The following is a 14,300-nucleotide window of genomic DNA, read 5'->3' on the forward strand; positions in this document are numbered from 1 at the left end:
CTAATTAGTGCAAAGTAATACAATGTAATATATGTACATTTCAGTGCCTGATTAGATGAAGAGAAGGCCGGAGGCGTTAATCTTGCCAATTAAAATAAAACATTACTAAATTAAACTTAATGGGTGCAATTCATTTTCAACACAAATTGTCTTCGTGACTTAATATTTAATATATTAACACTCAATGATTTATAATATGCAATAGAACTAGTAAACTGAGATCAACGGCTGCAGATTTACTTGTCTTGATCACACATTACAATTCATGAAAATAATATGAAATATTTCTTTTGTATGTGTGTGAAGAGTGTGTGTAGAATTTATTGGCGATGGTGAGAAATGATGGACGGGGTATTCAAGCTGCAAGATTTTTAACAAAAATGCGTAAAATATCCTATCACAATTGGTTTGTTTTTAAACCCTACAAAATACACTCAACAACTCAGCTTAACTGGAGCTGGAAAGGCTAGCGGACAGTGAGTCATCGAGTGATGAACTAGAGTACCACTTGCTATAGACCAACAGTAATGCATTCTTAAATTCAACCTTTCATCATTGGAGAAGTTTTGCTAGTGAACAGTCGAAATTTTCTTCTGAAGAAGCGTAGCAAAGTTTTTTAGGAGACGTAAAGAGTTTCAAAAACCCAAAACTTATCATAAAGTCTACAATTACGTGCACTGAAAAGCTTAGCCGATATCTGACGGTGTAATTGCTGTGCCGGGCTAGGAAGCCAAGAATAACGGCAAGGTGACAGGGAGATATGTTTGGGCAGGTTATGGTGCCGTTCATTGATGCAGCAGACGTGGGATATTAAAACTTATGGTGACGCTTTGCTCGCAGCATGGAAACGGTATTAAAAATGTCTACTCGGTCCCAACTACAAGCCCTTAATCTATGTAATATGCATTGAGATTTATCCTGTATGAGAAGAGAACGTTGAACTTTAAATACAACTCAGTTATTCGAGTTAACGAAGAAAGTGTATAACTTTAGAACAAGTTTACATGTTTTTTAAAGCTCAAGGTGGATAAAAATCACCTATTGCCATGCAAGACATTTGAAATCTGGCACGCTACCAATAGCACGGGCGATGGTTTACAAATTATTTGACACTGTCTTCACTTCATTATTTGAGAACAGGATTGCTTCTGATGGGTAAGTAAAATAAAGAAGTTAAAATACTATTTTATGATTGTAAACGAGTTAAATGACTCTTTGCGCTGCAGTGAACGATACGGAAATGACGTCGCGACTGTGCAAACTCCTAGAGACATTTAGCATTCTCTATAAATGATGGGTGAGGGATATTAATTCTAATTTTATATAGTTAAATCCTGGCTCCAATTATTAACACGTCGTATTAGGCAAAGTGTTGGCAATCGGGATTCACATTTCCTAATATCATATATCACGTCATTCATATCATTTCATGAATTCCCCTGGTAAGGTTGACTTCAGGAAGGCCATCAGGCTCTAAAACCTCGCTACAAAGATTCAGTTCATTCATACCGAACTCCGTAGAGAAACGGGACAAGGATTGAACATACTGTGCATACTCCCTAGAGCAGGGATGGCAAACTTTTTCCAACCAGCATGTCAATTAAAGACTTTCTTGTCCAGTGTGCCACCGGTTATTTTCCTCCAAAATCATCGTTAAAACCCCCCTCATTTGATTTCATTTATTTATTATATTGCATTACATTCAAATCCATATATCCATAGTACTTATTGTGGCATACTTCTTTATTAAAACGTAATGTTGCGATATGCTTTGGTGCAATATTTTCGACCTATTTATTACATGTTAAAAAAATTAAAATATATTATTGTGTTGTGTGGCGTGCCAAATAAGTCGTTTTCGTGTGTCACCTACTGGCACGCTGTCTCAGGTTCGCCATCTCTGTGCTAGAGGACAGCGAAACGGAGATTATCAAAGAGACCGTAAATATGCGTTATTGTGAACGATTACGCGATGGCACACCAGGCTAAAGTGAGCCTTGACACCGTTATTGGCACCAGATGGAAGATTGTGGTCAATCCGGTATGTAGCATTGACATAGTGCCTTACGATTCCCATGTGTTCCATTCGTTTGACGACCATCTTAGATGATGAAAATTTTGAAGTTTTTACGATCTTACGGTGCATAGGACAGGGTTAAGACTGGAAAGAAATCGATCGTGGCCTTGCGTGAAAATGAGAAACCACGAAAAATTACCCCGTTTAGAGCCTACCATCTCTCGAATCCAAACTCAGAGATACGTCACCCAAGCCACACAGCCAAATCACTCGGTCGGAATTTCCCCTAGATCTTTCTGTTTCTACAGTCATTATTCATTATTAGTGATTTAATCCCACTAAAGAACGCTTATGCGAAGGCCCCGTGGTGTGCGGGTAGCGCGCCTGCCTCTTACCCGGAGACCCCTGGTTCGATTCCCGGCCTGGTCAGGGATTTTCACCTGGATGTGTGGGCTGGTTCGAGGTCCACTCAGCCTACGTAATTAGAGTAGAGGAGCTATCTGACAGCGAGATAGTGGCCCCTGTCTAGAAGGCCAAGAGTAACGTCCGAGAGTACTCCGCGTGCTGACCACACGACACTTCATAATCTGTAGGCCTTCGGGATGGGCAGCGGTCGCTTGGTGGGTCAAGGCCCTTTAAGGCTGTAGTACCATGGGTTTGGGTTGGGTTAGGGAGCACTTATGACTAATTCCTTTCGGATCATCTCTTTCGTTCCCAATACCTCTTGAGTGCTGCTATTAGTTTTTACTTTCTTTCCTGTGAACGATGTGTGCGACATGTAAGAACTTTTTGTAGAAGAGACCACGAATTTTAAAATTTACAAAATTTAGGACGGTCTGAGACATCAATATCAGAAATTACAGCAGAAACTAATTTTTTTTTTACTTCATTGATCCACATGCTTCTAGTCTTGTAGCTTTTAATGATTGGGAAGGTCTTCTTCGTAAGTCTGTCGTTGTCCATTCTCTAAAGGTACCCGTAAAACTTCAGGAACCTACGTCGCATGCTAGTGTTAGCCGCTTTCCATCCGTTGGTACAGTTCAGAGTTCGCTTTCAGTCGGTGGGTTCAACCCGGGAACACTTTTTGTCCATTAATTTTCCGGAGTATGGTGCCTTTCCCACTGATCAGAAAGGTCTCCGCACCATATAAAAACTGGGGTCCGACAACTGTTTTGTAATGTCATATTTTGGCGTTCTTCGAAATGCACTTCTTCCTGCAATGGTTTTGCTGTGTTGAGTTTGGCACATCTGTCTAAGAGGGAGGTTCCGTCTGTACCATTGGGGTGGACCCATTCGTTAAGATACCTGAATCGATCATTCTGGCAAATAAATAATGCTAGTAAAGACAGTAGTTTTATAATCCAACCTGTAGTATGGACGATGACGTGTTAAATCTCTAACACCATCTGTTTATCCAGGCATGACCTATTACCTCAGCAGGACACTCACCGTCTGTCTTAAGTAGAATACTAGTCACGTTGACTTCAAAGATACTATCTCGAGCTTTTCTATTCTAGTCTAGTCTCTGCTCTGCTTCTCTATATAGCGTATATCACGTCTTGGTAACGATTATTGCGGATAAGATAAGCAGGTCAAAGAGATTCAGACAATAATCTATGTACGTTTTAATTTAACATTCACTATTAAAATGATAATCTATCTAAACGTAGGATTTTATTTGAAAAGAGATTTATTACTGATGAAAACTTGTTCTTGTTGCTCTGTTTCAGAATGGAAGCATTATGGACCTTGGTGCCATACACGTAGACTATACCAAGGAGTATGCGTGAATGTTCGTATACAGCGTGTAACAATAATGCACGTGGAAGCTTTCAGAACACATTCCTCTTTGTAGGGTAAGAAAATGTGTTATATGGACTAGGGTCGAGAATAGCTTTATTTCCGTCTTAGAATTCATTTCGTACAACTCTGCATAGTACCGTACATTAATCATGGGGAACACACAGAAACAGAACGTACCAGCATATCACGTGGAACTCTTTCTTACGTGAAATGTTCAAAATACTCTTCGTTAACACTGATGCATGCATCAATCCGCCATCGCATTGAATCCTGGATGCGCTGATGTATCTCTACCGTCTCCTTATTTTACAGCCTCTATAAGTATCCAACTGGTATCTAGAAAATATATTAATACACTCCATACTGGGAAAAATACACTATATAACATACTGTTGACATTTCTGGAGAGTGTATAGAGAATCACTCCGTTACCGATCAGGCACCTATTCCAAGGCTGAACAAATTTCTCTATGTCCTGCACAATGACGGCTGCTGGGTGCTGGTAACTGTCAACAAACCAGTGGCCATTGACAGATAATAGTCCAAGAGATGTAGTTGCCTTACACCCATAACCATGATAGAAATGATAAAAATGCTCTACTTCTACTACTACTACTACTACTACTACTACTACTACTACTACTACTACTACTACTAACATGTTTTCCTTCATCTCCTGAACGGGGAGGTGGGCCTCTGAGACGGTGACCCCGTGGCGGCCGTGGCCTATACGAAGAACTGTCCCGGCATTCGCCTTTGCTCACGAGAATAGAAAACTACGGGAAACAGTTCTCACGACAGCCATCTTCCGAATACAGAGGAGTAGAGCCATGGTAGAGCAGTGGTCACCTCCCTTCCGCTCGGTTGGCCGGTCAGAGTGCAAAGCTGTTGGACCTCGGACCAGCCGTAGCCACTTGTGGGCTGAGACCCACTCTGCATCAACCGCATCGCTGAAAATGCTCTGAAAAGTGTCAGTCATTTTAAGGAAGAGAATGGCAGTTATCTGAGAGAGATAATTCTTCTGAAATAGTATGCACACATTTCCAGAGCATCTAGGTAATGTTTGCGGTATTTATTTCAAAGCAAAGAGCAAAAAGTGTTATTTGTGGGCCACCGAAAACGAAATGGATCACCAGAATGGTGTTCAAATGAAACATAGACACAGCTGCCAACATTGTAAATAACAAACAGGAGAACATAGAGAATACACCACTGAGTGCTTTGTGGTTTGTAGTAATATATCTCACAACATGTTCAGTGTGAATCACGCGTACACTATGTACCGGCAAAAACTAAATCCACTGTTACGTCTAAACAAATACATGTGCAATGATTCAATTCTTGTATAATGAAGGTGATTTGACCAGGAAAACTGCCATGAAGTGTACTTCTTTGTGCTCCATGACAACACACGTCAAAACACTGCCAAGCAACAATGGTCAATCAGCACTGGGACATCCCGGATCACCCGCCTTATAGCCATGACCTCTACCCTTGTGATAGATACCTCTTCGCTCGGCTGAATAAAGCTCTGAGAAGTAAGCATTTCCTTACCGATCTGACCATTTCTCATGTTGTGGAAGAATAGTTTAACCAGCTTCTTTCGTTGTTCAGCATTGTGACAGTGGCCATTGGAGGTGATATTCTGCAGACTCCCTCGAACCATTATCTGCATACAGCTATTATGATGTTGCCCAACACAAATAGTGTATGTTTCTAGACACCAGTCTAGGCTTCAAGAGCACGATAAGCCCTTTCAAATTTCTCTCCCGTTTTTTAATAAGACTGTCCTTTTAACATCAAAATTAAAAATCTGAATCACAAGGAAGTTGTTAAACTTACAGGTATTTTTGGCTACAAACAAACATTCTAATTTCAGAATTTGATCGATGTTTTAGTGGTCTCTGGAATCAAATTGGTGAAGAATTCTGTGATTTAACTGTAGAAACACCAGAGACTTTATTATAGAAACTGTAGTTGCTTTGAAAATAGGACGTGTAATCCAAACCATCTTCAGATTAGGTTTCCGATCAACCTTGATCAAGCTTGAATTTAGTGTGATCAACATTCAGGAGTAAAGGAAAACTTCACGAATAATTACATTCCCACGAAAATTAACTCTCGGACTCCCAGTGAGAAGCAAAGGTGGAAGATAATGTAAACGGAGACGAGTCAATAGAATAAATCACCGTTACATGTCATGCTGCCTGTTCGATCAGTTGCCGCGACAAAATTGTATGAAAGTTCTAAGAATAACCTACCCAACCCAGCCCCATGGCACTACAGCCCTTGAAGGGCCTTGGCCCATCAATCGACCGCTGCTCAGCCAGAAAGTCTGCAGATTACGAGGTGTCATGTGGTCAGCACGGCGAATCCTCTCGGTCGTTATTCTTGGCTTTCTAGACCGGTAATAAGAATAAACAAATGAAAAATTCGTTCTGCACCGTTCCCAACAAATAAACTGGATGAAACAATTCAGGATTCAAGTGTTAACCCTCAGAAACGTAATGGGTCCCAGTTCAGAGCGGTTTATTCTCCATTCAGAAATAGACCATAGTCGACTTTGGGAGATTTGATGGTGCAGAATTAATCGAACATGGCCGATCATGGGAACGACGTGAAAATTTCGATACAAATAATAATAATAATAATAATAATAATAATAATAATAATAATAATAATAATAATAATAATAATAATAATAATATACTTTTGCTAATAAATTCGATGTCACGTTGTTACTTGAAACCGTATGACGGCTGATACCGTCACTTCATTGGTCGCGGTGTAGTACGTTATTTACAACGATTGAAACTGTTATATGTTAAAGTGAAGTGTATGTAGGCGTGGATACTGAAGTCAATGATAAGGAACGTGTAACACAGCAGGACACCATTGCATTCCACGCCATGTCCTCATCAACTTGTATGCAAGGCACTCACACTTGCAGATCTTGCCACAGATACTGTACCCCCGCAGGACAGAGTCGTATACCCGCAACACAGTCAGAGTACCCCAAGTAGCCTACTGCTTAAAACAGGAGTTGGATTTACGTAATGATCTCAGCTGTCTTTCCTACAAGAATTAAGAAACAAGCAAAACAATTAAATTGTACGAAGGTACTAGTTGACCCCAGAAGTGGGATCCTTTATTAACTGCACCTTGTTTAAAATATTGTATTTGCAGTAGATATTTGCATCTCGTTTTCCAAGGGACAGTTTTGCTAATCCAGTTCACGTATTAGAGATGTTTCCAGGTTTTGGTTGATATTCCGTTTTATTTACTTTTTAAGATTTTTAACAACGTTCTGTCCAACTAAGAAGCGCGATTGAATGATTTAGCAGACGAACTTTCTTTCTTCTCTTCCCCAAACCTCTTCATCCATTCGCTGTGATCTTTCTTCCGCTTTTCCGTCCATGTAGTCGTGGTTTTCATCTTGGGTTTTTCATCAAAATGATGTTTGTCCAGCAGCGTTCTAAAGCTAAGCCTGCCCTATATGGTTTCACCTATTATGCTGATTTCTTGAAGGTCTTTTTTAATTTCGATTATCCAGTTTTCTTGAATTTTACTGAGTAAGTCTCTCTTTGTCAATTCTTTGAATATGGCCATAAAACTTCTATCGACTTTTACTAATAGCGTCTGATTTTTTCTCGAAATGATGATATAATTCAGGGGAGCTCTCTTTCATCCACACTCCGTCTATGCGTACTGCGCCAATGAATTTTCCTAAGGTTTTCCCTTTCTAGTTTTTCAAATTACTACTAATTTATTTATTTATTCATCCGTCCAATCCTTCACTTTTTCGGCTAACGTTGACTTTTGGATTTATTATTCAGATATTATAAATATATTCCATGTCTCACATCCATAAGAAAATGCTGATGTTACTATGGTACTGCTCTATGTGTCTAGTTGTTCTTCCCCTTAAAAATCTAAGCACCTCCTTCCCTTCACACCTTTTAGGTGAATATTAGAACTCTGAGCCAATTTCATTTCTTGAGAAAACAAGTGTTTGGTTTTCAATTGACATACGTTATTGCGGAGTTTAGTTATCACGGTGATGATTTTCCCTTAATTTTTGGAATCGAAGTAATACTTCACTCTCTTTCAAAAGTCAGATTCGTCTGCTGTAGTTTGGAATTCACCAATACTAACTGAAAAAGGATACATCTGGGACTGTTGAGAAAGCATTTGAACAGCGACATGTGGGGATCAAATAAACAATGGAATATCTCGTCACGCTACGTAAACACCACAATTATAGCCTCCTTATGACATTTCCAGCGGCCTTTGGAATTTGTGTTACGCACGCACGTAATTACTTTTACGATAATAACAACTTTACGGCTCGGACACATGTTTTAAGCCGTTGCTACTCAAACGTCTGTTGCTTCACAGAATGTCCTAATCACATCCACACGTTGTCCATTGTACTTCGGTAGATGTCTCCGACTATTTTTACTTGCAAACCTCCTGCATATTCACAAAACAATTCCGATCCGATTTTTTCTGCTGGTTGATAATTCAATTATCTGAATAAAAATGGCGGGTAAAAGGGTTTTAAAAACCATCCTCAACGAAAACGCCTAATAATTAGTTATAACATTTTAAAATCAAATTAACATTTTATATATTTGCAGCGAAATAGAATTTTATTATTATTATTGGATTAAAAGTCAAGTTGTGAATACAAAACTGGGCCGTACTTAGGATGTATGTTGTCCAAGGAGGGCGGTGTGCTACTAAGTTAAAGCAGGGGCGGCTTTTCAGGTGAATTATGTGAAGTGCCAGTTCATCACTTATTTTTACCATAATGAATTACATTTGTTTTTCTTATGACATTTGTTGGTTTTACGGAAAGAAAATGTTTTATTGTACGGCGTTTGGAGCACCTCATCACCTGATGAGAACCAGGGGAACTCACGAAAGCGCTGGCTGTCGGCCACAGCACGGCGCGTGAGACTGAGTGAAGACGAGAGATTCCGCAGCTGTCTCTACCTCCCAAGTGCTCCCTCCTAGCGCTTGGCCTCGGCGGTTGCCATGACAACCGTGACGTCATCCGCGTACTTTCCACATAGCGGAATGTGCTAGTGAAGTTGTCGGAAGATCGGATTGTTTCGTCTTCCCTGCGTCATCCTGTGTGAAGTACGAGTACTTATGCATCGTGGTTCATTCTTAGTGTTGTGCTGTTTTATTTAAATATGTATCCTATTTATGACATAGTGTGCATTTCATTATAAACACCATTTTCACGTTGGAGAAACGAAGATCAGAATGAAGTTCTACGTTTTGATCGCCCTACTGAATCACTGCAAATTTGTGCTACAAAAGAAGTGAAACATTCCGGTAAATCTTACTATGTTAGTTTCAAACGATCGTGGTTTAAGGAATTTCCATGGTTGTGCTCCTCTCCAGCTCTACAGAAGTTGTTTTGTTGGGCCTGATTGCCTGTTATCAATAAAAATAACGTTTGGAATAAAGGATTCTCAGCCCTTTTGAACATAACACGTTCTTTACATAAGCACTCAGACTCTGCAGAACATAAAATACGGCAGCTAGATTTCAAGACATAGGAAACAAACCAAAATACGATCTCTGATGTCCTGAAGGAATATACCAGACTGTATATTGTAACTGTACAGTTCAGTGAAAATGTACATTTAAATAGGCTTTACCTTCAGTTGGTAATTGATCCAGTGCTCTATTTAAGTAAGCAAGAACTAGCTTTTCGTGGTCATGACGAAACATTAAATTCAATAAATCGTGGTCACGTGCTGGACCCTCCACCAGTCACAGGTACGAGATACGAGTACAAAACATCCAAAAACGAAATGTAGTTCCTAAATATTGTCCTCCTCTGTAGTGTAGTAGTTAGTGTGATTAGCTGCCACCCCGGAGGCCCGGGTTCGATTCCTGGCTCTGCCACGAAATTTGAAAAGTGGCACGAGTGGCACGAGGGCTGGAACCGGGTTCACTCAGCCTCGGGAGATCAACTGAGTAGAGGTGGGCTCGATTCCCACCTCAGCCATCCTGGAAGTGGTTTTCCGTGGTTTCCCACTTCTCCTCCAGGCAAATGCCGAGATGGTACCTAACTTAAGGCCACGGCCGCTTCCTTCCCTCTTCCTTGGCTATCCCTTCCAATCTTCCCATCCCCCACCAAGGCCACTCTTCAACATAGCAGGTGAGGCCGCCTGGGCGAGTTACTGGTCATCCTCCCCAGTTGTATCCCCCGAAGCTCCAGGACACTGTCCTTGAGGTTGTAGAGGTGGAATCCCTTGCTGAGTCTAGAGGTGGAATCCCTTGCTGAGTCCGAGGGAAAAACCAACCCTGGAGGGTAAGCAGATTAAGAAAGGAAGAAAGAAAGAAAGAAAGAAGTTCCTAAATTTGTCGCTCGAAACCGAACGGGTAATAGCTCTTCACCATACTTTACAGCCACGAGCCGCCACTGAGTTAAACTGAATTGAAGTGCAGGAAAACTAATGCATTCAATAGAATACTAGCACTTTACAGTCTGCGCCACTTAAAGGGTCATCGTTACACCGTGTTCTTAAAAAAATGTCAACTTATTACAATTTTGTCGAGAATATACAAGCTATTATTTAACTCTCCGTCATCATAAGCTGTTCAGCCCATTGACAGGAACCTGACGCCTTGGCTGTCTCCATATGATCCTATCCAAATTGATCTTCCCTTTACATTGTTATTCTTCTCCGACTTCCACTGTAGCTTCAAGAACTGTTGTTACGAGTCCTTTCTCAATGTATATCCCATCCTGGTCGCTTCCCACTTTTTAAACAGGTTTAGGAGAGTTCAATATTCCTTGATTTTTTTGAGTACTGTAATGTTCTTCACTTCATCGACCCATTTTGTTTTCTCCATTCTCCCCCAAAACTCACATCTCGAATACTTCAATTCTGTCTCTACTTCTCTTCTTCAACGTCCAGGTTTCACAGCCGTACAGGAAAACACTCCACGCTAAGAATTTAGTAAATCGTTTCCTTAACTCCATCCCTATTTTGCTGCATAACAACCTTTTCTTTTCTTGAAGCTTATTTTTCCCTTGCTCTTCTTATTTTTATGTAATTCCACAAATGGATCTACTGTGCAACTTGTTCAATTTGACCTCCTGTTGTTTTTACCTTTTTATCTTCATATGTCAACACCTTAGTTTTCTTTGTGTTTATTTTCATTCTTTCAACGAATGTAGTTTCTCCTTCTCCTCCCACCGCTTTTCCGTACCTGTGGGTTCTCGGGTATTAAATCCGTCACATATGTAGATTTAGCCATGTTTAACGACCGGATGACCTTTCTGACGCCAACCATATATGGAGAGATTTAATATCTATGGCGTTCTTCTGCAGTGGTTGGTAGGGTGGAGTATTGTCTGCATATAAAGAGGGGAAGGTTGGGACAGACACAAACACCTAGTCTTCAAGTCAGAAGAATTAATCGGAAGCTATTAAAACCCCGATCTGGCAGAGAATCGAACCAGAGATCTTCTGAACCAAAGGGCAGTACGCTGACCTTTTAACAAAGGAATCGTAAAATATGTTTTCTCTTCCAACTCCTAGCAGTATAAATAAAATTGGATGCATTATCTCGTAACTGTGGAATCCAGGCTTCCTGTCTGAATGGTCAGCATAGAAGCCTTTGAAAAGGGACCCGGGTTCGATTCCTTGTCTGGTCGGAATTTTAATTGCGTCTAATTAATTTTCCTAACTCGGGGACTGGCTGTTAGTGTTCATTCCAATTCACTCCTTTTCATGTACACGCAAGACAATACAACACTCACACCAAAGAAACACATTGAATGGAATACATCCCTCCACGTATGACTGGCAACAGTAAGAGCATCCGTCAATAAAATAGGACCAAATTCGCAAGTGCGACGGAGTTCGCAGCTGGGATCACGCCTAAGTGTGGGTGAAACTGGCAGAACATCTCGAAACTGTGGTTACACTGTATCTATATGACACCGAAGAAAATTTGGACAGCAAAACTGGTCGCTAGGAGCATCCTTATGAGTCAACTATGGTAATAGTTGTCGAGTTGCAAGCTTGTACACTTCTGAACTGGATGAAAGACAAGTAATTAGTATTCGTGGGACAATCTTTATTTTAAAGAAACACAGCTCTCTATTGTAACTCGGAAGCTACTCAAAAATTTATTCCTAAACGTATCCGCATTTCACTAAGAAAAAATACTCAGCCTGTTCCCAGTATTTCGAACCGGTTCGGGAACGGAATGAATGAATCCCCCATCCAGCGGCGAGGGTAGAAATCTTGCCGACTGGCGAAGCCTGTCCCACTCCTCTCGGGCAATGGTTAATGACTGACAGATGAAATGAAGTGATATTGGAGAATGTTGCTGGAATGAAAGATGACAGGGAAGATCGATGTACCCGGAGAAAAACCTGTTCCGCCTCCACTTTGTACAGCACAACCCTAACATGGAATGACCGAAATTTGAACCACGGAACCCAGTGGTGATAGGCCAGCGCACTGCTGCTTGAGCCATGGACAGTATAGAAATAACTCTTACTGTATGGGGTCTAAATCTGACCTTTGCCTAACAGACAATCCGGCACTGGTTATATGATGCACTAGACAACTAGAGAGTGTTGGGCTATAAGCTGCATCGGGAAGTTACCGACTCACTTCGAATAAATTTATGAATTCATGAACTGGAAATCAATCTTTGCGATGGGTATAACGCAATAAACAATGTAAATAATAGCCTTGCATTACTAATCATGTTAATCTGTTGAAAGGAGTCAGTACACATAGATTTGAAGACTACCTGCAGGATTACTGTCGTACTAGCGGCTGCTACAAGTGGGTATATGTAAAGGTCACGATGACCCTAAGCCTTCACCTCTTCTAGGCGGGGCTCTTTGCACGCTACAACCATTACGACGGGCTCTCACACGTGAGACTACGTCACCTAACCTTCGCATAGCTTGTTGCATGCTAGAGAGAGAGAGACTGTCTAGCAGATTCTTTTTTAATACTCGTAACGGGTGTAAAGCACACAAACGGCTGCAGAATTACCTAACCCACACATAATACTGGTATAGCTCTTTCCGTCAAGGTCACTTGCTGCACAACAAAGATATCGCATGGAACTTCCCAGAATTCGAGATGGATTTCATGCTTTTCTTTTCTTTCTATATAACGTAGCAGCAACTCAGGAATTTGGGTAACGATTGGATAAGAACCATTTTCTTCTCTTTATGCCGCTTTTCCCACACCTGATAAGAACTCTGTCGCACATGTGGATTTTGGCCCGTTTTACGGATGGATACCTATCATGACTCCAACCCCCCCCCCCCCCCTTCAAATGTGGAGGGTTTTGACCACTATTGTGTGTTCCTTTGGTGATTGATAGTGTGGTGTGTTGTCTGAATATGATGAATGGAGTGTTGGGACAAATAAAAATTATCCACTCCCCGAGCCAGAAGAATTATTCATCAGCGTTGAAAATCCTCGATCGGGCCTGGAATCGAACCCAGAACCCTCGGCGTTGGCTGATAATTCTGCCAGATATTCGGACGGATAGGAAACTGACACTACCACAAAAAAATGCATTTAGTCCCTGAAGGGGGAGGCGGGCCTATTAGACGGCAACGCCGTATCTCAGGCCACGAGATTTGAGTCGGTGAAGGAGATGTGTGAAAGTGAGAGGGTTGGCGGCCGTGGGCTATATTAGGAACTTTCCTGGCATTCGCCTTAGTGCAGGAGAATGGCAAAGCATGGAAAACCATTCTCAGGTTAGCCGACATTGGGGACCAGCCCCTTCCAAATGTAGACTTGTAGAGCCGCGCTAGAGCCGTGCCCACCGGAATAGCCGAAGGTAACTCTGCATCCGTCGAACTGGACAAGGCAGGGCTATAACTTGAAATAGGCTTGCCTGAAGTCTTGGTATTAGGGACAGTCTGGCTTTTGGACGTGGAAAGTGACATCCTACTTTGTAAGAAAGACGGACGCGTTTTTTCTTCCTTTTTAAACATAGCTATTTTTTGGACTGAGGGTCTGACTGGAAATACCGTCATGAAATTCAGACACCAATGTCCATCATAAATAAAATCCTAGGTAAGTAGTGTCATTTATACGTTGCTATAAAAACGCAAGCTTTGTGCAAACAAGCACTATTTACCACCTATCGTACTTGCTGGTGATTTGAACATCGAACTGAAGTCAGCACTTGGGCGAGAGTTTCGCTCCTTCATGCGAGATACGTGTGCCCTCAAATTAAACAACGACCCAGTCAATCCCACTACGGGAAGTAGTACGTGCAATCACCACGTAAATCACTTAACAAACCAACAGTGAGTTTATTACTTTTCCTATCATCGTCCATTACTGAGTATAAATAATGTACCCACAACTATATCTGTACATTTATGTGTAAAATGCATTTTTGTTTAATGTAATTAAACCTCTACACTGCTGGCCCCGCGGTGTAGGGGTATAGTGCCTAT

General features: G+C 41.2%; 1 protein-coding gene across 1 annotated transcript in view; it reads right to left on the minus strand.

Annotated features, from left to right (window-relative positions):
* The window catches only part of LOC136866872 (uncharacterized), a 167,663-nt gene extending 162,177 nt beyond the window's left edge, over positions 1-5,486 (minus strand). Inside the window, exon 1 of the mRNA XM_068226878.1 lies at positions 5,375-5,486. Within this exon, the coding sequence (XP_068082979.1) occupies positions 5,375-5,486 (112 nt within the window). The remainder of the gene's footprint in view (positions 1-5,374) is intronic.
* Between the last annotated feature and the right edge of the window lie 8,814 nt (positions 5,487-14,300).

The sequence above is a fragment of the Anabrus simplex genome, chromosome 3, assembly GCF_040414725.1.
Source record: "Anabrus simplex isolate iqAnaSimp1 chromosome 3, ASM4041472v1, whole genome shotgun sequence".
Lineage (NCBI taxonomy): Eukaryota > Metazoa > Arthropoda > Insecta > Orthoptera > Tettigoniidae > Anabrus > Anabrus simplex.